The following is a 25,053-nucleotide window of genomic DNA, read 5'->3' on the forward strand; positions in this document are numbered from 1 at the left end:
GGAGAGAGCGGCGGTGGAGGGGCGAGTTGCCCCGCCCCGTCAGCGGCACCAGCCCCGGCCCCAGCCGGAGACCCCCGCCCGCCCGCAGCGGTACTGAGTGCGCCCCTTCCTCCCTCCCCGCATCGCATCGCGAGCTGTTCGGCCTCCGGCCGGGGGCTTCCCGGGGAGGGACGAGGGGCTCGCGGGGGGCGGGAGGTGAGGCTGGAGGGAGGGGGAGGGGAGCTCGGGGAGGAGAAAAGGGAGGGGGCGTGTCGGGGTGTGTGCCGTGTGGTTGTGGGCTAGGGGTGTATGGTGATGTGTTTAGGCTGGGTGTGTGGGAAGGTTGTGTGGGTGGGGTTGGGGGTGGGTCCATCGGCTACCATTTATTAAGCGCCTCCTGTGTGCCAGGCTCCCCGCTGAGCGCTGGAGCCGGCTGAGCATTTATTTGTTAGGTAGATCCTCGGGAGGTGAGTGGGGGGCGAGGTGTTGGGAGGCCGTGGGGGGGAGGGGAATGACGGTCCTGGCAGAGACTGGCAGATGGGGTCCTCCGCAGAAAAATCACAGGTGGGAGCTGGAAGGTGGAGGGAGGGGCCCTGGGTACTCCGGGGGGGGGGCCCTTCCTGCTGCCCTTCAGCCGAGGTCCGGCGTGTCCTCCGCCTGGTGACATCAGCGTCTGGTAGAGACATCTCCGCTCTTTGGCCAGTGGTTTCCCTTGAGGTGATCCGGGGCTCCTGGCTTTCTTCCAGCCGGGTCGAGGATCTGCCTCCGTTCACCTTGTCTCCGGGTAGATCTTAGGTCCCCGTGAGGGAGGACTTCTAAACAACTGGAAGGCTCTCCCTGGGCAGGGGGCTGCCTCCGAAGCAGCCTGCCCGGCTTCCCTTCCCCGGGGCTCTTCAGGCGCGGGGTGGATGGCCACTCATTGGGAAGCTGTGGAGGAAATGTTTGCTCCAGATTGTCTTATGATTTCAACTGAAATTATGTGATTTTAAAACATAGGCGTGCAAATGATCAGGAAGGACAGCACGAGCTATTGGAATTTGTGTGGCATGTTTTAATCTTGGTTTTATCTTTTCTTTTGAAGTTTCAATTTTTTTAGCTTTAAGAATCTGTTTTTTATTGGAAAAGCCTTTTTCTCATCTAATTGGTGTCAAGGACTGGATTCAGTCCAGATCAGTGATTCTCAAAGTGTGATCTGAGGGCTACTGGGGTCCACAAAACCTTTTGAAGGGGGTATTTGAGATCAGAAGTACTTTCATGATAATACTAAGACTTTTAAATTTGTAAATACAGTAAATATCAATATATATGACCCACAGAAACAAAAGCTCTTTGAGGCCCTCAATTTTTTTTGTTTGTTTATTTTTTTCCTTGGGTGAGGCAGTGGGGGGTTAAGTGACTTGCCCAAGGTCACACAGTTAGTAAGTGTCAAGTGATTGGTCTGAGGTTGCATTTGAACTCAGGTCTTCCTAACTTCAGGGCTGGTGTTCTATCCACTGCGCCACCTAGCTGCCCCGTGAGGTCCTCAATTTTTAAGGCTATAAAAGGATCCTGAGGCCAAAAGTTTTAGAATCACTGATATAGATCATGGGTCTTATGTTTGTTTACTGGGGTCTTTTGGGTATTCGGGGAGTCTCTTTGTTGCAGAGCTTTCAGAAATCACTCTTGTTCTGAATTCTAATTCAGCATATGTTGAGTGCTCTTGCTAAATTATTAGAGGTACAAGGAAAATTCTGGAAGTCAATGAAACTATCTGACCTAGCTTTTTTCCCATTTATTTTTCAGGATTCTTTTTATTGCTGACAAGAAACCACTCATCTAAGGAATAATGCTCTTCCCCACCCTCTGCTTTTTTAAGCTGTCACTGGACAACCTGTACTGCTGAGATTCTGTGCTAGCTTCTTGACATGCAGCTAATTGTCATCTAGAAGTGATAAGACCATCATGGCATCTCTTGATGATCCTGGGGAAGTGAGGGAGGGCTTTCTTTGCCCTCTGTGCTTAAAGGATCTCCAATCTTTTTATCAACTTCAGTCACATTATGAAGAAGAACACTCCAGTGAGGACAGGGACGTCAAAGGGCAGATAAAAAGTAAGAAGCGTGGACCCTGTTTTCATTGGACTGTTGGGCAGGGAGAGATATAATGCTTTGCTTTTTCGTATCACAGACTTTGTTTTCATCAGATTAGTTTACAGTCATCAGCTGGCACTACCTTTGGTTCTGTAAACAGCCTGTAAGGATTGCTAGACAGTGGAATTCCTCTTCCATTTGAGAGTTTTCCACTTTCCTAATGAGCCAGCAAACCCTATTCTCATCACTGGCAGCTTACGCACAAGAGAAAATGAGATGATAATTTTACATTTTATTTTTATAAGATTCTGCATAGGGTAATGCTGGGGGCTGGGGGAAGAGATAGGGTGGTGATGGGAATGGGGGAAAAGCAAATATATTCCTTTGCATAGAGAGACAGCATGATACAGGGGATAGAAAATTAGCCAGGAGACTTGGTTTCAGGTCTTATCTCTGACACCTACTGGGCTGGGGGGAGGGAGAGGAAGCAGCAAGTCAGTTAACTTCTCAGTGTTCTAGGTCTTAAGTCTGTAAGTTGGCAGAGAAGGTGCCAGCCTGCATTGATAGAGGAGGTTTCTGACCAGGAGCTCCTTATACCAGTGAATTCATTGACCTCTTCTCTCTCCTCGTCCTTTCCCTAACTATATATTGACCACCATATTGTTGAAATATCCAAAACAAAGGATTGGTTAGGGTCATGAAGCATAATTTGACTTCAGACAGAGCAGAACTAGAGTTCTGGGGGTGGGGTGGGGAGGAAAAGCTTTGAAAATAATATGATTAGTAACATCTTTAACGTGGCAATTTTGGTTCAGAGTCCTTAATGCCAGTTTACAATGTGCACCTCCATTCTCTCCAAAGAAGTAGTATGTAGTGATATATGTATGTTGCTAGTTTTTGAAACTTGACATAACATACTTCTATAATATTCTTTTGTTGATCAGTGGTGGTGTGAATTGGGCCTACAGTTATGTGTGAGACTGTTAATAAGATTTATTCTCATAATATCACCTGTTTGCCTCCTAGTGTCATTTTGGATAAAATTTACTCAGAACTCCCAAGAATTTTTTTTGGGGGGGGGGCGTTGTTAGGCAAAAAAAAAAAAAAAAGATTTCTTAGATGGTTTCATTTACACTCTGCCCTAAAAAAAATTATATTTATATCTACAGTGTATTTCAGGTGATTTATTTAAAATGGATGAAATGAGACATTGTTCCTTTTAAAGGAACGCTGAGAATCCATAAAATCACCTCCATTTTCCCATTTTGGAGTTTTAAATTTTATGCAGTTAAAAGGTTAATTTATGAAGTCCCCTGGAGGTCTCAGGGAGTCTTTTGTAGAGTGGAAAAGATGACCTTTGTATTGACCTAAGCTGACAAATGTTCCAATTTTAGAAGCTAACAATAACATTTTGAAAATGTGACACCAAAGATTAATGAAAAGCCTTGTCAGAGTATACCACCTTTTCCTCTTATATCACAGACTTCACAGTGGTAGCTTAAGGAGGCTGGCTTAATAATAGATATTGAACTGAAAAGAGCTAATTTTGGATCTGGTACACCTGGAGTTCATGGAAAAGTTATATGGCTAACTCACATCAATTGTTAATTAAGAAAACTTCCTTGTATGGGTCTTTGGCTTTTGATTTATTTCCATGGACCTAGTTATCATCAGAATGATAATTTTGCTTAAATAGGGAAAGGTATAGTTGAGAGTTGAGATTGGCCAATAGGTTATTTTGGAAAAGATTATTTAAAAATAAGTACAGTAGAATTATTCCTAATTAGCTTCCTGATGAAGGGCCACACCCATTTTGATAAGTTTGTCAGGAAGTACTTCAGTGACACCCAGTAGAAGTTAAATAGTACAGTCTGTCTAAAGTGGCACCATCTAGCCTTGTTTGCAAAGTGCATTAATATTTCCGGTTTTCTCCCTTGCAACTTTTTGTTCATTTCATCTTATAACCTTTCCCCTATTATTAGTAAGGATGACCACGATACTTTTAAAACATCTTTATTTAGTTCTTGCAGGCCTTATTTTTCTACCTACTTGAAAAAATACTATAGAGTGACTGATAATTAGGTTGATTGCTTGATTAGCATCACTGTATCAACGAAGAACTTTCTATGCCGTTATCAGTCATATCTGCTTTACCAACCATTTCATAGCTGCCTTTATGCAGGTTTCAGAAATTTCAATGTTTTGCTGAATATTTTCTTGTAAAGCATCTAGAGCTATGGAGATGGGCTGTACACCATTTGTCACTATTAATATATGCTCTTGAAACACTTTTTCTATACTGGGATGGCTATATTAATTCTATCATTTTGTTTTAAAATTAACATTTAGGTAGATATCAGTTATCACCAAGAGGAAGTTGTTTTTAAACAAAGTAATGGAGGTGAAATTTCTTGTTTGAACTTTTGAACAACATCTCTGTAAATATAATAGTGTTGGTATGTTAATTATTGGTTTATTTATTCATAAGACAAATATATATTGGTTGTCTACTGTGTACAGAATACTGTGCTAGTGAGGTATTATGGGAATACAAAGGTGAATGAAACTGTGGTGTCTGTCCTCATGAAATTTACAGTCAAGTTGGACAGATAACGTGTATATAAATAAAATGCAAGATAGATTATGAAATTGCAATAAGGGACATCCAAATTTCCGTAATTCAGAGAAGGGATAGATTACTTCTGGTTGGGGTTGGGGAGATCAGGGAAGGATTCATGGAGGAAGTAATAAGCAATTTTTTTAGTTTATTGAAAGCGTTTAGCTTAGATCTAGTTTCTTATTTGGAGAAAAAAATCTTAGAAAAACATACAGAAGATTATTAAAATATGAAGTTTTTGAGGGCAAGTATGTGTCCTTATGTTTAGTATGTATGGAAAGGCTTTGTGTCTTTGGAATGGCACAAAGCAAAAACTCCAAAGGTATAAAGCACTTTACCACATTAGTAAAGATTTCACTTCTTAGCACTGGAAATCAACTAATTCTCAACATTTATTAAGTGCTCAGTTTATTTAGTACTCTAATAAATGTATTCGTTATGTTTGTTTATTACTATGTTTTAGCATTGAATTTTGGCCAGAAAAGTTTTTAATGTAGTTAAACAAAGTTTAATTTTTTTTAAACTGGCAAATAATATGTATGTATAAGTAGAATGCTTTAAAGAAAATGCTAACACATCACTTGTCTTTATGTAACGATGAGTGGTTTGGTCTCTCTCTCCCTTTTCTGAACCTATGGGAATACTTAGTGATTTTTCACTAGGTAAAATGGTTTTCATATATGACTTTTTTTCAGAGGTTGTCTTCAAGACTATTGAATCTCACTACATGGGCTTTAGCAATTCACTTGTGTTACTTAGTTCATTTTTTTCCAAGGTCTTGTCCAGAAGGCTAAGAAAGCAAAGAATAAGTTGTTGAAGAGAGAAGATGATCGGTCAGAGTCTGGGACACAAGGATATGAATCTTTCAGCTATGGAGGGGTGGATCCATACATGTGGGAACCACAGGAACTTGGTAAGGGAAGGCTCTGTTCCCGTAATCTGAGGTAACAGCTTGTGTTGATTTTTACTGAGATGCTTAATTACAGTATAGCTACTGATTCCTCTTCAAATGAGTTATACATCACTGAGTTGAAGTAGGCACAGTGTGATATAGCCTCTAATAATTAATGTTGGTTATTGGTAGTGTGTTTCTCACCTGCGTTGTACAGTCCTACCACAGGAGGCATTATTCTGAATTGTAAAATCGTAGATTAGAGTGCAAATGAAGAGAGAAATTTTACATGGGATGGGGGGTGGGGAACCTGCCAAAACCTATTCTGAGATAAGTCAGATTTAGCCCATTAGAAACCTAGATTCAAAACTGTAGCCATGTAAAATCCTATTAGATAATTGATAGCTTGGCTCATGATTGTTAGCAGATAATTGTTGAAAATCAGGCGTGTTTTGCGCTGTGGAAGTTGGTATTCACCAAGGTTAACATAACCTAAATGAGCGTAATCTGAACGAGCTCATGGTATAGTTCAGAAAATGACAATAAGATTGCTGGCATTTATACAGCTTCAAGCTTTTTAAGGCATTTTGCATAATTCTCATTTGAACTTTACAGCAACTCTGTGAGGTATCTCTGTCACAGATAAAGAAACTAGGGCAGCTCAGAGATGCCCATGGTCACACAGCTAGTACCTTTCGAATACATGGAATTTGAACCAGGTCTTCTGGATTCTAAGTCCAGCACACTATATATTGTGCTGCCTCTGGATACAGGTGTTTAATCACTAATCATACAATTCAGCAGATGAGAAAGGGTTAAGTGACTGGTTCCAGAAGGTGAAAGGAGGAAGAACTCTTGGAAGGGAGCTTTCATTATAACTTAAGAGTGATATGGGAAACATCATGGACACATGCTTGAAGTAGATCATTGAGGAATTTTAGGGGGAAAAGCATGAGCAAGGATTCAGAGCTAGGAGTGATTAGACCAGCTTGTCCTCCAGCAGGGTTTGTGTTGGGAATTGGATAGGAGGTTGGGACCAGCCTGTTGAGAGACCCTCTTTGGATGCAAGGTTATAAGAATGTATCACTGGACCTAGAGAGCTCAAAGCAGATGTCGTGTTTCCAATTTAAATATTTCTAAAAACCTAGGTTTTTTGGTCCGCCCTTAAAATTTCATTAGAATTGAGGTAGATAGTAAATACAGTGTAAAGAAATGAGTAGTTTCGGGGGTGGCTGGGTGGCACAGTGGATAAAGCAACGGCCCTGGAGTCAGGAGAACCTAAGTTCAAATCTGTCCTCAGACACTTGACACTTACTAGCTGTGTGACCTGGGCAAGTCACTTAACCCATTGCCTAGCAAAAAAAAAAACCAAACCAAAAAACAAAAAACAAATGAAAAAAAAGAAATGAGTAGTTTCCTATACATAGTTGATACAGAACTCTGCAGATTAATTAGAAAATTTACATATTATTTTTTTTTCCTTCTTGTCCCTTAGGTGCTGTGAGAAGTCATCTTTCTGACTTCAAAAAACACCGAGCTGCCAGAATTGACCACTATGTTGTCGAAGTCAATAAATTAATAATCAGGTTGGAAAAGGTAAAATTTTTCCCCTGATTTTTTTTAGCAAGTATATATGTAGATTTGGTAATTAAAGGCAAGGAAAAATGAATAATATGCAAATGTATGATTTGGGTGACTGATGCTAATGCATAAATATTTAACTTCAGTTTGAAGAAGATTATAATATATAATCACTGGAGTTTAGCAATAATAATAATAATAATGATAGCTAACATTAATATAATGCTTTAATGTTTGTAAAGTGTTTAATATATATCTCATTGGAGCCTTACAACAATTCTGTAAAGTAGGTGCTATTATGCCCTTTTTACAGATGAGGAAACTGAGGCTGAGGTAGAGAGGTTAAGTAATTTGCCCAGGGTCACATGGTAAAGAATAGGCTGATTTTGCTAAAGGATTTGCTGCATGTGGCAATGTAAGCATGGTATAGTGGAAAGAATACTAGGAGTACTGGACCTGGGTTCTAGCCTTGGGTGTGTCACCAGCTAGCTTTGTGACCTTGGACAAGTGTTAAATTATTTAAATAACCATATTAATTCACTTGCTCTACCTACAGAATGAGGAGATTTGACCATACTAGATACTCCCTTAGGAGTATCTGTGTAGACAGATTTGACAGACTTGGCTTCTTTTTTTCTGTTTTATGTCTAGAACCACCACCAATGACAGACTTTTGATTGAAAAGCTTTGTAGTTCTCCCAATTGCTTTTCCTTTAGGTATCCTAATTGAAAACTCTGTAATAGGGTATGTTATGTTGTTTCATCTGAATAATTCCCCCTCCCTCCCCCTCCCCGCCCCCCCCCCGGGGGGGGGCGGGGAGGAACCCTTTGGAATAAGGAACTTTTTCTGTGAGGGCTTGCTAGACTGGGATAAGTACATCATGCAGTAACACATTTATACATAGACTGTTCTGTTGTTTGATATGAGCTCTCCTCTGGCACCATTTTGCCTTAACTTCAGTGCTCCAATGATCTGGTCTCATCTGTGTGAATGTTCTTGTCACCAGGGCAGATACCAACTTTTCTACAACTTAATAGATGGGTTACAGATTGTTGCTGTGACAGAAAAAAAAAAAAAAACACTTGCAGCCAGTGTGGTGATGAGCTTCCCTGGATTTAGGCTGATCCTTGGATAATATATATACTCTCTATCATTGGACCCATTTCACTTGTTTCCTAAAAATCCTTTCTTTTCCATTACAGGCACTATTGGCCTGAGGGTGTAGATGGGCTTTATTGAAACCTCTATGCAAAAATCCTTGTGTATTTTTTTTTGGCAGGGAGGGGTGTGGAATGAGTAGAAGACAGTCTCAGTTTGCCAGCTGAGAAATGGAGGCGCTTGGGTGTAGTGGCGAGTAGTATGGGGAAAGGGTTACCCCCTGTCTGCAGGTGATATAGAATGGACTGCAGAGGCCACTTGAATCTGTTGAGCAGAGAATTATTTTTTGATTAGGTGGTTATAGATCACAGATAGAATTCTGAGGACAGTTGAATTGTTCTAACTCTCACACAATGATTGTCTTAATTAAAGTATGCTCCTTACCTGACTTCTTCTGTCTGGAATCATTTTCTCTGATAGCTTACAGCCTTTGACAGAACAAATACTGAGTCTGCTAAAATAAGAGGTGGGTTCAGAATGTTTTCCAAGTTCCTTTGTCATGTGTATTTGACTCTCTGACCACATCAGTTTCAAGGATGCCATCTGTGTTTTTGGTTTTTCATAAAAGCGATAGAAAAGTCGGTCGTGCCGTGGGTCAATGATCAGGATGTTCCTTTCTGCCCTGACTGTGGGAACAAGTTCAGCATCCGTAACCGCCGTCACCACTGCCGCCTTTGTGGATCGATTATGTGCAAGAAGTGTATGGAGCTGATCAGCCTTCCCTTGGCAAGTAGGTGACGTGGGAGGGTGATGTGTTCTTGTTGTCCTTTCTTGTAACTAAGGTGATGGGAAAGAGAGCGAATGAGTGGCTGTGGGGGTTCCGCCTTACTGAGGACACCTCATGTTTGGAGCCTTGGCATTGGGGTTCAGATTTAAGAACTTGGTTTTGGATTTTGATACTGCCATTAGGATCAGGAACACATGTTAGCCGGATGAAAATAGCTGAAGGATAGAACAATGTTTTTTTTAAAAGTTAGGGTATAATGTCACAAAGATTGATCAAACACTGCTGATCTTTCCTTTGTGTATAATTGGCAAGAGAGTACTTTGTTAAGAGTAGGAGAGGAGAACTTGAGAATTTCACGAGAGGACCAGTCTGCTGGTTTCATCCCACCCTATTCTACCCTCATACTTACACTTTTCTTTCTGAGACAAAGTGCCTGCTGTACGAACTTTACCGACTTTGAAGGAAAGCTATTCCCCATTTATTTGTTCAACATGTACATTTATTATGGTCCTACGATGCTTATGCTGCAAGTCACTGTGCAAGGGGAAAGTGAATGAGAAATGCCTCCTACCCTCTAGGAATTTAGGAGAGATAAGACGTGGAGAGAGAGATGATTGTACTAGGGGGACTGTGATGAATTTCATTAGAGGAACAAAATGCTATTGGGGTTCAGTTGAGTTCAGTTTACTTTAAAGTGAGTGTAAGGAGGGTGGTGATTAAGGAGACCTTTAAGAAGGTGGTGTTTGAGATGGTTCTTGAAGAATGGCTAGAATTTTGTCCCTGAGATGAGAAGAGTATTCCATAAGATAAAAACAGTATGGGCAAAGGTGAGGAGTTGGGAGAGTATAAGGAACATTCAGTGAGTACTGAATCGTTCGTTTTGATTGGCATGTAGAGTCGTAGGAGATATAGCTGAAAAGTAGATTGAGACAGGATCGGAGAGGACCTTGAATGCAAAGCTGAGGAGTTTATTTGGATTTTATTTGGGCAGTGGAGAGCCAGGCACAAGTCTAGCCTATAACCCGCATGAAGTTTATCATAAAAGCTGAACCGGGGAGGCTGGGTCTGAATAGTACATTTGGTTTATTGTAATTGGAGTACTTCGAAAATTTTCAGGTCCCAAGTCTGAATGCACACGTGTGAAATTTAATGAGAGGGGAGAAGGGGAAATTTGATTTAGGGTCATTACTGAATTACTTGTGATTTGTGTGTTTCTAGGCAAGCTCACCAGTGCCAGCAAAGAGGCTTCCTTGACCTCCCACACCAGTCCCAACCAGTCACCTAATAGCGTCCATGGTTCTCGAAGGGGCAGCATCAGTAGCGTGAGCAGTGTTAGCTCCGTATTGGATGAGAAGGATGACGAGCGGATCCGCTGCTGTGGACATTGTAGAGATGCCTTGCTTAAGAGGGAGCAGCAGATTGATGAGAAGGAGCACACTCCTGACATTGTGAAGCTTTATGAGGTGGAACATTGCTCACTTTCTTGGGGCTGTGTGCCAAATGGATATTGGTGTATGCATAGGGGAAGCATCTATGTCGTACCCCAGATTCTTTAAGCAGCAGGTTCCTCTCTTCAAGTTATTCTGGATCTCCTGTGCAGGGTTAGGGCTAGGCTTTTGGGTGTGTTGTAACATCCTGGGTTTCCTCACTCACTATTGCAAGCTTGTGACTAGGCAAGTGAATATGTTGGTGACAGTGATAAATGGTGGCAGGATGGCTGGGATGCATGGGAAGAAGATGGTAGAGGGCCAGAGGCAAGGCTGGTTGGAGGCTTGGCTCTGGGGAAATGTCCCTGGTCATGGGCAGAGATTGAGGAACATTGGGCCGGAGGACTGATTATGAGATGCTGGGGTTGTCGTGTTTAAGGTTGCCCACATATCTCATATCCTAATGTTATTAATTATTCTGGTAGCAGACAAGCTTATGGTACGATCTTCCCCATTTGTCCCACCCTGTGGTAGAAGGAGAGTTGAAGCCCATCTGCCAGTAGTTGCACTTCTCTTTCTAAGGTCTGCGTTTTTGCATGGAAAACATTTTGAAATCCTTGTGGGTGAAAATGCTGTATTAATCACTATACTGAGCTGCAGATTTCCTCTTTTTTTGGGGGGGGGCAGAGAAGGAAAATTGAACAATCCCTATCTCTTGTCATGGATTTCATTACTTCTGTTACTTTTTAACCCAGCTTTTTTTTTTCTACAAATAACTACTCAGATTTTTACTCCCTTTTGAAAAAAGGTGAATAGGGATTCCATAATTTCTTTCTGATATCTTCCTGCTTCAGGGTGGACAAGAGCACTGGGAACAATTATTGTCAAGGAAAAGTGAAGGAATCAGTTCTTCCATGATGCTGAACAAACTGATTTATCATGTGACTCATCTCTGCTTTACTCAGGGACATAAATCCCCTCCCCTTCTCTTCTTTTCCTGTTGAATCAGTTGATAAAGAAATGGCCTTTGCATTCCATCATGGGTGAAATTGGCACGTCTTAGCCTCTTGACCTAGATCTGTTTGTAAGTAAATTTTTCTTGAAATGGAAAAATTCCATTTCCCCCCCTTTTTTGCCCTCTTTCAGAAACTACGAATTTGTATGGAGAAAGTTGACCAGAAAGCTCCTGAGTACATTAAAATGGCAGCATCACTGAAGTAAGCCACCCTGCTATCTATTTTCCATGTTGGTAAGGTGGTGCATTTGGTTTTCGTTCCTAGAGAAAGTTCAGCACCTGAAAAATAAAAATTTTATTAGATCAGTTAATAAGAATAATAATAAAAATGTTATGTACAATTAATGTGTGTGTGGGGGAAGTACTACAGCATAGAATGGCTCATGAATGTTAAAGCTAAAAGGGTGCTTAGAGGTCATTTACTCTACATTCCTTTATTTTACACATGGAGAAATTGAGGCCTTTAGAAATGATTTGCCCACAAATATGATACAAATTAAGAGTCCACCTCTTTCCACCCTCTGTTGCTGCAGACTTGGTGGCCCCAGAAGACATTCTGCCCCTGCCTCACCCCAACTTCGTTTCCCTGGTTCTTATCTCACCGAAGTGTCTTTCAGTAGTAGGGAACAGGATTCTTGGTGGCAAGGGATGAAAGGAGAGAAGGCACATCCTGACATGCCCTTTTTTCTTCTTGCTACCCACCATTGTGCTTCCTTTTCCTCTTGCCTTTGTCTGTTGGTGTGATTGGTAAGAGGAGGAATGGAAAGGGTGCAGGGAGAAGGAAGAGAAATGGGAGGGAAGGAGGCTGGAAATGTTCTTCTGCCTTTATTTTGTGCCACCTCCCTCCGCCCCCTTTCTCTTCACCCTCACGAGCATCTTAAGCCCTGAGACTCTTTACCAGTTCTGGTCCCAAGTCTTCCCTTGCCCCATCCTAGCTTTGCTTCTTTCTTGTCAAAGTTTTCATTCTTCCCCACCCAGGTCCCTTGACATCTATTCCTACTTTTCCCTAGTTTCCCCTTTCTGGAGGGACAAAATAGGTATGGATGAGATTTCTTTTTATCTCTTTAGATTGACTTTCTAGTGACTAATGTCTTTGGAAAACTGAAAAAAGACTTTTAGTTCATAGGTCACAAAGATCACAAAGGCCATTTTGCAAGTATAAAAGACTCAGAATGTCAAAGGACATCTGTTCTAACCCCTTATTTTACAGAGGAGGAAACTGAGGCTCAGAGAAGGGAAGAGCTGGGACTAAAACTCAGCAATTCACTCTTCTTTCTATCACATCATGAAATAATTGGCCATTAAACAGATTTATTTATAAGTCTAAAACTCACATCTAAAAAAAAAAAGTCAGCTTTGCCTTCTAGGCAATAAAAATAAAGTAAATAAATACATAAATCAATAAATCAATAAAAGCCGAAGCCTTTTTCGGTTTGCTCAGCATAAACTCAGCAAGTAGTAGCTGAGTAGCCATTTTCAAGCCTGCATCAGCTGAGAGATCTTTGAAATGTATTTCTTTTTCTGTAAACGGGACATTAACACACTAGATTTTTGTTAAGAGGAGGGCAGCCAAAATGTCAAGGGCTCTAAAAACCATGTCACATAAGGAACATTTGAAAGAACTAGGGAGGTTTAGTCTGGAAAAGAACAAGACTTAGGGAGACATGATCACACTCTTCAGTTATCTGAAGGGCTACTGTGTGGAAGAGAGTTGATTTTTTTTTTTTTTTGAGACTCCAGTGGGAAGAACTAGAATTAGTAGTAAAAATTATAAGAAGGTAGATCTTCCCTCTTAGTAATGAGAGCTGACTAGCGCGAGAATGAGCTGCTTTTATACTCATTTTATACTAGAGCTTCCCCTCACTGGAAGTATCCAAGGGAAGTTGGAGAGGGGCTTCTTTTTATTGGGCAAGAGGTTAGATTAAATCGGCCTCCACAACCGTTTCAGTTCTGATAATTAATTCATGTTGATATAGTCTTTTAAGTCTTGCAAAATGCTTTTTTTTTTTTTTGCTTTTTTGGTGAGGCGATTGAGGTTAAGTGATTTGCCCAAAGTCTCACACAGCTAGTAAATGTAAAGTGTCTGAGGCTGGATTTGAGCTCAGGTCCTCTTGACTCCAAGGCCAGAGCTCTATTCGCTGCGCCACCTAGCTTCCCATAAAATTTTTTTTTTCTGCAATAATCCTGAGATATATTGTTGTTGTTCAGTTATTTCAGTTATGTCTAACTCTTCATGACCCTATTTAGGATTTTCTTGGCAAAGACATTGGAGAGGTTTGCCATTTCCTTCTCTAGCTCATTTTGCAGATGAAGAAATTGAGGCAAACAGGGTGAAGTGACTTGTCCAGGGATACACAGCTAGTAAGTGTCTGAAGCTGGATTTGAACCTAAGAAGAGGAGTCTTGCAGATTCCAAGCCCAGTGCTCTTTCTACTGCACTATACCAACTATGATATTAATGCTGGTCTTATTCTTTATATTACATATGTGAGAAAGTGGCTTGGATGTTAAGTGACTTATCCATGATCTCACCATTGGTTAATATCTACCAGGATGTTAATATCTACCACTGATGTCTGGATTCCAGGCTAACACTCTTTACACTTACCCTACTATTTCTTACTAATGGCATGGACAATACTTAAAATTTGTGCTGCCTTGATTAGGCTTCTAGGCTGGGTAGTGTCTAAGAGGGAAAATTCCAATTTCTTTCAAATCTTATTTACTTAAGCTAATTTGTTTTAGAGCATCTTTCCATGTGTCTTATAGGACATGGTGTAATTTGCTAGCTTTTAAAAAATTAATTAATTTATTTTTAGTTTTCAGCATTCACTTCCACATGATTCTGAGTTCCAAATTTTTTCCCCATCTCTCCCTTCCCTCCTCCCCAAGACAGCATGCATTCTGAGTACCCCTTCCCCTAATCTGCCTTCCTTTCTATCACTCTCCCCCCTCTTCTCTCATCCTCTTTCCTTTCTATCTTCCTGTAGGGCAGGATAGATTTCTGTACCCCATTGCCTGTATATCTTATTTCCCAGTTGCATGTAAAAACAATTTCTAAGTAATTTGCTAGCTTTAACCCAACTCGGGGAGGCAGTGTGATGTATTGGGAAGAGCACTGAATTGTGAGGCCTTCAGGACACCTGGGATCTCTCTTTAGCTTTGCCTTATGTAACTCTGTATCAGCCCTCAGAAAACTTACTTAACTTTTCTGAGACTCAGTTTTTTCATCTGTAAAATGCCTCTGGATATGATCCTTTGAGTAAAAACCAGATCACTTGAATTTTGTTTTGATGGATTTTGTTTTAAGGCCTAAGCCTGAGTATATTGCACTAGGGGTTATAAATTAAAGGTTCACTTCTAAAATAAATAATCATTTTCTTTTCACTTGTATAGAATATATTGAAACACCACTTCTACCTTGAAATTATCCTTGTTATGGTTCATTTCATGATGTTGCCTCTGATTTTCTTACGTAGCTTTTTTTTGTGGCCAAGATATGATCTAATGCAGATGAATATATGCTTTCTCCTCAGTGCTGGGGAGACAACCTACAGTCTGGAACATGCTAATGACCTCCGAGTAGAAGTGCAGAAAGTGTATGAATTAATAGATGCTTTAAGGTAAGGATCATTTGGAAGGAGGTGTTGAAAATTAGGCACATAGGCCATAATTGAGTTGCTGGTCTGCATGGACAATGTTCTGCATTTAATTAAACGTTATGAGGCCAATGAAAAGAATGCTTTTCTGGTGTTTGACTATGTGCTGGAAACGTGTACAATTGAAAGTGAAGATAAGCACTTTTATGCTTTCATGTCATGGCAGTTTCCAATTAGGTGCTTTTTAAGAATGCTCTTTGGCTTCTGAATAATGAGTCCCCACCACACATGCTTTGGGGTTTTGCTGCCAGGAAGCAAAAGGCCTGTGAGATGTGGAGGGACACAGTTATCCTTTGGGAGAACTGGGACAGTAACAACTCCATTGGTGAGAGAGAGAGAGAGAGAGAGAGAGAGTATGTGTATGTGTGTTGAGTGTCTGTGTTTCAGGCACTGTTTTCCAGGTGTGGAATGTCTGATGTCATTATTGGTTCCCTCCTTTGCTTCCTCAGTCACTCTTTGCAAAATAAGCTTCTGCCACTGTGTTTTCATTGATGGTCAAGCACATTACATTGATGTGTTTATTTTAATTCAGTAAGAAGATTTTAACACTCGGCTTGAACCAGGAGCCCCAGCCACATCCGAGAGCTTTGCAGCTCCAGAGAATGATAAGATATTCGGCTACGCTTTTTGTACAGGTAAAGCCCTACTGTTAGCAGAGCTATGTTCAGGCATTTTATTGCTAAATGTTTCTTCATCAGTGTGGCTGTTTCTTCTGAGACAGAAATACTTTAACCATTCTCTGGGGAGTTCACTGGCAAAAAATTCTTAATTCTAATTGGAAATGTAGAGTTTTAATAATTTGTTTCAAAAAGCTTTTTGAGAGAGAAATAACCTGTGTATCGTTTGTATGGTTTTGTAAGGAAAAAAACTCCCCTATTTGGAAACAAAGATTTAAGGCTTAGATGTTTTCTTTCCAGCTGTTGATGTTATTAATGTCTGGCTATGCCTTAAATTCAGAATCTAAGGTCCCTTACAGTTAAGTATTTATGTTCAGCCAAATAATTTTATTTCAAAGGAATCTGTGATTCTTTGCAGGAAAAGTTACTTGGCTTGATGTCATTGCCAACCAAAGAACAGTATGAAGAACTGAAAAAAAAAAGGAAGCAGGCAATTGAAAGGAAACTGATCCTGGAAAGACAGGTGAAGCTGGTTATCGGGGGCTAGTCAGCTCCGTGCACGTCTCACCTCGCAGAACTGAGGACTGTTGCTTGTAGTGCTCAGTTAGGCGTTCCTTCTCATAGACTGGTGCAGATAAGCTTGCAGCTTAAGCACATAAGCTTGCTCTTTGCTTTCATGTTCTCTTGTTTGTGGATTTTTTTTCCTTTACCTATTCCTCTTTTCTACCTTTGACTTCCCAGTTCCTAGAAATATATCAAAATAAATTTTCTCCTCCCCCACATTACTGTGATTCACTTGTATAAAACATCTTAGACTGGAACTGGCAGGAACCCCCGAGGTGTGGTTTAGTGTGATAGCCTATGGAAACCCTGGTGCAGGACTTACTGTTTGTTTTCTGCATTTGGACTTTTTAGGCTGCCCTAGAATTACAGCGAAGGTCAGAAGAGAGGCAGAAAGACTTGGTTTCTCGAGGCGCAGTGAATGGAGAAGAGACTTTTGTGCAGAAGGGCGCTGTGAGGAAAGCAGAGGGCTGGCTCCCCATGTCCAGCGGGCCAGGCCAGAGAGAGGAGTCGGACCCACTCCTGCAGCAGATCCACAACATCACCTCCTTCATTAAGCAGGCCAAGGCAGCGGGCCGGCTCGATGAGGTCCGCATGCTTCAGGAAAACCTGCGCCAGCTCCAGGATGAGTATGACCAGCAGCAGACGGAGAAGGCCATCGAGCTCTCCCGAAGGCAGGCCGAAGAGGAAGATCTCCAAAGAGAGCAGCTGCAGGTTCTTCGGGAGAAAGAGTGGGAGAGGGAGCAGTCCCAGGTAATCTCTCAGCACTCACGGACTCGTTCTTTGGACTTCAAAGACAAGCTCTTTCAGCGGGAGTGTGGCATGGAACCTCAGAACCAGATAGCGCATGTTTTGGACCTGGGTCCCTCTTCGGTCCAAAGTAACGCGGATCTTAAGAGCCCTTCTCCCGACTCAGGCCAGGAGCCAAATAAAGAGAAACCTGTGTTTCCTATGCTAGGGCAGGAAATGTTACAGCAGAACACTGGGGTATATCAAAATGAGGCAGCTTCCTCGAACCCCTTTGAAGAGGAAGACGTCTCTAGTCCTGGAGGTGAAGGCTTCGCTAACCCATTTGCTGAAGATATTTCTCATGGAGGTTCCTCACCTCATTCAGCTGTCTCCGGTGTCAAAAAAGAATATAATCCTTTTGAAGATGAGGACGATGAACCCACTGGTGATGCAGATGGCCCCATTCTCCATCCCTTTGAAGTGGATAAGCTTCCTTATCAAAAGCATTCCAGCCCTCCTAATCCTGGCAACCCATTTGAGGAGCCAGTCTGTACCAATCCCTTTGAGATGGAAGACAGTGGGACTGAGGGAGAAGAGCTCATAGAGGAAGAGCTACTTCTCCAGCAGATTGACAATATCAAGGCATACATTTTTGATGCTAAGCAGTGTGGCCGCTTGGATGAGGTGGAAGTGCTGACTGAGAACTTGAAAGAGCTGAAGCATGCATTAGTCAAGCAGAAAGAGAAAGCTAACTGAGGGAAGCAAGCACAGGAATACCACCTCTAGCAGGGGTGCCTGCCAGGCAAGATGAGAATGGGAGGAATGGATGGTGGGGCTTCGAGTGGGGACAAATTTAGGTGCACAAAATTATGAAAGGGAATCTGCAAGTTTTATGCTATGCACTTTTGCTGAGATGTTTCCAGTAACTTAATAAAAAGGGGTACATGAACAGGTGAATTAGCATTCAGTTGCTGTTTTCCTGTTCTTGTTTTTTCCCTTTAAGAAGGGATTTAAAGTAGTCACCACAGAATTGTTAACTAAATGCTATGCAGGTCTGTGGGGGCCAGAATAGAACTAGCTAAGGTCACACGGGTCAATTTTATTATTTCTCTTTGAATCATTGTGCAGTATTACAGGGCAGCCTTAAAAACTGGCCTTCCACTAAACCAAGAGCAAACCTTGGTTGTGCTGAGGCAGAGGTCTGTGGTCTTGATGGGGATAGGTCATACTAAAGCTTCATCTTGTAGCTTACTAGAACCGAGCTAGTTAAGGAGGCCGAATTCCCTAGCACTACAGCCTGTGTCCAACTTTGTACTTGTTTACTCTAATAGAAACATGGGACGTGATGCTAGAGACAGATGTTAGACCTTTCATCAGTTCTCTTTTTAGGGTATTTTGTGGAAATCTTTTTGGGAGGAGGTAGGAATGAGGGGTGAGCAGTGGAATGTTAAAATTCCTATCCAGGCCTTGCCCCTTTTTGTTTCTGAACCCAAAGTGTCCTGCAATCCCATTGTCAGCAAGTCAGTTGAGTCCCCAACAGTTGGCTGCTGCTGTTTGAAGGTGTGAGGGGTAAACTTCTGGTCTGTAAGCACCCTCTTGAAAACACAAAAGCCTACAACTTTCTCTATGTATAGTGGCTGATGTAATCATGACATATGTATTCTTTGGGAATCCTTGCCATGGAACTTTGGAAAAACCACTCCTTCTACTTAGGCCTCTTCTAGTACTTAGGGAAAAGGCACATTTTCTTGAAGCAGAGGAAAAATTCAGATAACTTTTGGGATAGATTGGTCACCTCTAGGCATTCCTCCCTCAAGTTAGCAAGGCAGATGAGACATTTTTCACAACTGCTTTTAGAATTACAAGAGTTATATGTTTTAAAGCACAATATAAGATTGTTACAATACAGCTGCATTATTGACTTGTCACGGAGGCCTCATTTCAAGGCTAAAAAGCAGAATATTTAATTTACTCCTTAGTGGTAGGTACAATTCTTAGGAACAGAACCTGAATAACTTTAAGGGTTAAGTTTAACGTAGCTCTATCAAGAACTGGAGCTATTGCCACATTCAGATTTAAGTAGAGTTCTGGCAGTAAAACTTGTGTTACTGACTAAAAATCATGTCCCCCTTAGCACCCTGTGATCTCAACCAGTTTCCAGGTTCTGTTCTTTTGGTTCTTTGCAAAAGATGACAAAAGTCATTTTTCTGTTTTTAGTGAGTGACTGTTGCTCATCACTTTCTATCATGGAATCTCTTCTAGGAATCTAAAAAAAAAATTGAAGCTGTTCAGACTGCTGCACATTCAGGCTCTGCTGGCCAAGGAAAAGGGTTAGAATTGGGAGGAAAAGGCACTTTTTGCCTTCTGATTCTGATTTATTAATGAAAGAGTGGAGTGAGTGAGTGAGTGAGTGAGTGTGTGTGTGTGTGTGTACGGGAAGGAATTTGGGATGGGTGAACAATACAAATATAATTAAGTGGTTTAGGGAACAAAGCAGCAGCTGAGTAATTGTTACTGTGTTAATCAGGTTTCACTTGTGTATTACTTAAATTGTAGGCAGAGCCAAAGTCCAGTAAACCTTCTCAAAGGGCCTTTCTGATGTCCAGTGTTTTGCGTACTTATGTTAAGGTTGACAGTGTTGCCAGAACTCTTCAAATGAAGTGCTAACCCATCTCAGATTATCATTTCCTTGTGACAAAGTTTCTTCATAGAAACTTCAAGAACTAAATACCTCTTTTCTGTTATAATTAAAGATGCCATTTTTCCTATGAGAGGGCTGCTTTAGTTGGCAATTTATATTAAAAGTAATTGACTAAATTTACCCCTTAACAGTCACACTGGCAGCAGTCTCTCAATTTCCAAGAGCACTAAGAGACACATTTATTGGGAACATTTTAGACTGAGTTTATTGAATGTATTAAGTAAAACAAATCTGTTTCCTCACAGGAACAATATTACTCCAAAGTGAAGTTCTGGAACTGTGTTCATGTGATAGGAATATAGGGGTATTCTGAGGATCCAAATTGTTTGTGATTGATCCTTCCCCCTGTCCGTTACTGCCCCTTAAATCCACTATCATGCCAGCACAAGGTTGAGGGGTGTTGGGCCCTGGATTTGAAACTAGCTTTAAGCCCTTGCCTTCCTTGTGGATGTTCCACCCCTTTGTAAGCCATCTGAGCCAAGACAGCATCATCTCTAACCAGAGATTTGAGTTGTGTGGAGCCAGAGGGGTTGGTTTTTAGCTTCTCTTCTTAAGACTGGAGAATGTGATAGACACATTTTGGTTTTATACATCAGATAAAATTGATTTTCTCTGCATTATGCCTTGTATTTTTCCTGTTAAATACACTAATCAAGCATACTTATTGTACATGTAGCTCAGTGTATTTTTGCTAAGACACTAAAGTGTACTTTTTAGGTGTGTGTCATTGTGGTCAATGTAGTAGATTAGTCCTCTTGGCATTCAGGTAACTGATCTTGAAAGTTGGAAGCTTATCTCTTTGTACTTGGTCCATACGGGGATACTGACTGATGGCTGAATAAGCCATCTCATCCCCAAGATCATGTAGTGTTGATTTGTACATTTGCATGCACTACGCCACATCCTTGTACTGAAACTCGAAAAAAAAAATAAAGTAACAAATTTTAGTGGTTGTGTGTTTTGAGTTGAAAGAATGAACTAAACTACCTTTTAAAGAATCACTAGGGGGAAGTAACCATGAACCAAGCTGAAAAAATGAAAACAAGCAGTGTGGTACAGTACAGAGGCTGCTGAGCTTGGAGTTGGGAGCTGTAGACACCCTTCCTGTACCTCTGTGAAAATGAGGAACGAGGAGAGTTATGAAGTACCTTTCTACTTTGACATCTTAGAAATCTTGTGCTATCTGCAAGATATTTTTGCTACACTAAGAAGATAATCTGTGCTCACTTCCTACAACTCAAAATTTAAATTTTTTAAAATAAATTCTTATTGATGTCTTTTTTTTTAATATCACTGGTACCCCTCCCTCAGAGAGCCATCATATATAACAAATAGTATTTAAAAAAAAATCAGCCAAAAAAGTTTGAAAATATATGTAACACTTGTGGGTCTCCCACCTCTGGAAAGGGGTGGGGGTTGGGAGTATCTGCTCTTACCTCTTCTTTTGAACCATGCTTCTTTATAATTTTGCAGCATTCGCTTTTTATTTTTTGTGATTCATTGCATTTACATTGTGATAATTATCATGTATTTTGTTTCTGGCTCTGCTTAACTCTATCTTAGTTTGTGTAGATGTTTTCATATTTCTCTGTGTTCACTACATTTGTCATTTCTTACAGCAAAGAATATTCCATTATATTCATTTAACACAATTTGTTTAGCCATTCCTCAGTTGATAGCAATGCCTATCACAAAAAGTGCTATTTTACCGTACTTGGGGATTTCATCAATGGCCTCCTTGGGATACGAGCCTAATAAAGTTTCTGGGTCAAGGGTATAGACATTTGGACATTTTAGTTACCTTATTTGCATAATTCCAAATTGGTTTCCAAAATGTGCGTACTGATTCACAGCTCCACCAAAAATGCATATGTGCTTCTCTCTCTACATTTCCTTCAACTCTGACTTCCAATCTTCTGTCAACTATGCCAATTTTCAGGGTGTCAAGTGTTTGTTTTGATGTGCATTTCTTTTATTATTAGTGACTTCTTGTCGTTTTGCAGTCATGTCCAACTCTTCATGACCCCATATGGGGTTTTCTTGGCAAAGATACTGGTGTGGTTTGCCATTTCTTTCTCCAGCTCATTTTGCAGAAGAGGAAATTGAGGCAAATAGCATTAAGTGACTTACCCAGGGTCACAGAGCTAGTGTCTGAAGCCAGATTTGAATTCAGGAAGATGAATTTTCTTGACTCCAAGCCTGGCACTCTATTTACCACTTAGCTGCCCAAAGTAATTTGGAAGTCTTTTAAATTGGTAAATAATTTGTAGTTTTTCTTTTGAGGACTCTTTGTTTATATCCTTTGACATCTTATTTATTGGGAAATGGCTTTTGGTCTTATATGTATATGAACAAGGTAGATGTGTGTGTGTATGCCAAACCCTTATCAGAAAAAATTTCTATATACATTTCCCCCCATTTTGACCACTTCCCTTATCCTGGGCATATTAATTTTGTTTGTGCTGAAGTTTTTCAGTTTCATGTAATCAAAGTTTTTAAAATTTTCTGTGTCTTTTATTCCCTTTGGTTAAGAATGTATCTCTTACCCATAGCTCTGAGAGATATAGTTTGCTTCTCCTAATTTTTTGTTTGATGTGAAATATTAGTCACATATCATTTAGAACACATCATGTTCATTTAGAACATGGTGTAAATAGTTGGTCTGAGCCTAATTCCTGCCAGGCTGCTTTCCAGTTCTCCTATCAGTTTTTAGCAAATAGGGAGTTCTTTTCTAAAAATTTTTTTTTGTTTTTGTCTTTTAAACACTAGGTTGGTGGATTCCATCCTGATTCCCCTACCTCTATTTTTTAGCCAATAGGAGATATTTTTGATGACTGCTATCATTTGCAAGTGCTGTTCACTTTCTTTTCATAATTTCTCCTGATATTCTAGAGCTTTTATTTTTCCAACTGAATTTTGTTATTTTATACAGTTCTATAAAGTATCCCTTTAATAGTTTGATTGGCATAGCATTAAAATGTAAATTAAGTTGATAATGTTGTCATTTTCATTATATTTGACAGGGCTCAGCCATGAGCACCAAATATTCCTCCAGCTATTTAATTTGCTCTTTATTAAGAAGCACTTTATAATTGAATCTCCACAAATTTTTGTGTGTGTGCTTTTGTAGATCCCCTGAAGATTTATGCATTTTGTAGGTATTTAGAATGGGATTTCTTTTTATTATTGTTATTTTGTATTTTATTATATAGAAATGTTGTTGGTCTTTGAAGATTTATAGCCTGCACCTTTGCTTAAAATATTGTTTCTAATTTTATAGCCTGCACCTTTGCTTAAACTATTGTTTCTGATTTCCTTGGATTTTCCAAGTATACATATCACTAGTAAATGTTTCTTCTCTTTACCTCTTTACACCTTTAATTTCTTTCTCATCTTATTGCTAGCATCTCAAGAATTGTATCAAATAATGGAAGAGTGGGCATCCTTGCTTTAACCATGTTTATTAGGAAAGGTTCTAGTCTATCCCCATTGTACATGACCCTTGCTTTTGTTTTTAGATTCTTTTAATAATATTTAAGGTCCCTCTATGTCTATACTTGGTAGGGTTTTTTTTTTTTTTTTTTTTAGCATAAACGAATGTTACACTTTGTAAAAGGCTTTTCCCACATCTATTGAAATAACCATGTGGTTTTGGATGTTTTTGTTTCCAATATAATTTTGATGATTGTTTTGCTAATGTTTGAACCATTCTTGCATCTGGTATAAATCTACCCTGGTCATGATTAATGATTTCTTGGATGAATCGCTGTAGTTTGTCTGATAGGGTTTTGTCAAAAAGTTTTTCATCAGTGTTCATTAACGATATTGGTCTGTGGTTCTGTGTTCTTCCTTCTCTGCTTTAGATATTGTCTGTGCTTGTCTCATTAAAGGAATCTGGTAAGGTTTTTTCCTTTCTCAGTTTTTGAGAATAGTTAGTATAGTATAGTATTGGTACTAATTGTTCTTTAGAAGTTTGCTAAGAATTCACCTGTGATTCCATCAGGGTAAGATTTTTATTTTGGTAGTTCCTTTGCAGCTAGTTGTTTCTTTTTTCTAAGATTATATTATTTAAGATCTCTAGTTCTGTTAAATTTGGGTGTTTTTTTATTTTTGAGAGTATTCCTCTTTTGCTTGTGTTTTGTTGGTCAGTTGTTTCAGTCATGTCTAACTCTTTTTAACCCCATCTGGGGTGTTCTTGCAAAGATACTGGATTTGCCATTTCCTTCCCCAACTTACATTACAGATGAGGAAACGGAGGTAGAATTAGGTGACTTGCCTAGGGTCACATAGCTATTACGTGTCTGAGGGTTGGATTTGAACTCAGATCTTCTTGACTTAAGGCCCAGTGCACCTAGTATATAACTAATTGCATGTAATAGCTTCTGATTATTCTTTTTATGCTGATTTTGTTGATTTGCTTTTCTGCCCTCTTTAAATCAGATTGACTTGTTTTACCAATTTTATTAGTCTTTTGAAAGAACCAGCTTTTATTTTCTTCAGTTTATTTAAACTTATTTTTCATTTCTGTAGGTTTTTGTTTCTGATTTGTCGCTAATTTTTAATAGCTTCTTTTGTGTTTATTTAGTCTATTTGATGGCTTTTTTTTCCTTTTTTGCAAGGCAATTGGGGTTAAGTGACTTGCCCAGGGTCACACAGCTAGCAAGTATCATGTGTCTTAGACCGTATTTGAACTCAGGTCCTTCTGACTCCAAGGCTGGTGCTCTATCCACTGCACCACCAGCTGCCCCAATGGCTTTTTACTTTTTAAAAACACATATCTTTTTCTATTTTGTTATTTTATGTTTGCTGGGAAATCTCTTTGCACTTGAATGCTGCTTTAGCTGCATCACTGAAATTTTGGTATACTGTTTCATCATTATCATTTTCTTTCACATAATTTTTAATTGTCCCTATGATTTGTTCTTTGCCCCAGTCATTATTTAGGATTTCTTTCTTAAGTCTCCATTGAGGGCTTTGTCTTTTGTTTGTGCTCCCTGAAATGATTACTATTTTTACTATGTTACGATCTGCAAAGGATTATTACTTTTTCTGCCTTTTTACATTTGCTTATGACATCTGTGTCCTGGTTAAGTTTTTGCAAAAGTTCCATGTAGTTCTGAGAAATACATTTATTCTTCAGCAGTCCCATTAGAAGATGCCATAAATCTTTCAGCTCTAGTTTCTTCAGCAATTTGTTGAGTTCTATATTTTCTCTTTTCTTTTTCCATCAGACTTATCCAAGACAGAGAAAAAAATTGAAATCTTCTACCACAATTGTGTCATTGTATGTCTTCCTGTAGCTCATTTGTTTTGTGAATTTAA

At 39.9% G+C, this 25,053-nt stretch overlaps 1 protein-coding gene across 2 annotated transcripts; it reads left to right on the top strand.

Annotated features, from left to right (window-relative positions):
- The first annotated feature begins 8 nt into the window (after nucleotides 1-8).
- On the top strand, nucleotides 9-20,678 carry RBSN (rabenosyn, RAB effector). 2 transcript variants are annotated; one of them, XM_027863897.1, is made up of 12 exons: nucleotides 9-90; nucleotides 1,762-2,068; nucleotides 5,440-5,577; nucleotides 7,052-7,152; nucleotides 8,717-8,762; nucleotides 8,865-9,026; nucleotides 10,242-10,486; nucleotides 11,597-11,667; nucleotides 15,001-15,087; nucleotides 15,656-15,758; nucleotides 16,159-16,263; nucleotides 16,656-20,678. In XM_027863897.1, the coding sequence occupies exons 2-12, from the start codon at nucleotides 1,921-1,923 to the stop codon at nucleotides 17,784-17,786; spliced, it is 2,337 nt and encodes a 778-aa protein (XP_027719698.1). In that variant the 5' UTR covers nucleotides 9-90; nucleotides 1,762-1,920; the 3' UTR covers nucleotides 17,787-20,678. The 2 variants fall into 2 exon arrangements, with proteins under 2 accessions (XP_027719698.1, XP_027719697.1); XM_027863896.1 differs by lacking the exon at nucleotides 9-90 and adding an exon at nucleotides 360-446.
- The last annotated feature ends 4,375 nt before the right edge of the window (nucleotides 20,679-25,053 follow it).

Source organism: Vombatus ursinus, unplaced genomic scaffold (genome assembly GCF_900497805.2).
Source record: "Vombatus ursinus unplaced genomic scaffold, bare-nosed wombat genome assembly UNPS02014773.1, whole genome shotgun sequence".
In the NCBI taxonomy this organism is placed as follows: domain Eukaryota; kingdom Metazoa; phylum Chordata; class Mammalia; order Diprotodontia; family Vombatidae; genus Vombatus; species Vombatus ursinus.

Coding starts and splice junctions, on each gene's coding strand:
- RBSN (XM_027863897.1), top strand. CDS start 1,921: ATGGCATCTCTTGATGATCCTGGGGAAGTGAGGGAGGGCTTTCTTTGC. Junction 7,153..8,716: donor TAATAATCAGGTTGGAAAAG/GTAAAATTTTTC, acceptor TTTCTCTGATAG/CTTACAGCCTTTGACAGAAC. Junction 11,668..15,000: donor AAAATGGCAGCATCACTGAA/GTAAGCCACCCT, acceptor CTTTCTCCTCAG/TGCTGGGGAGACAACCTACA.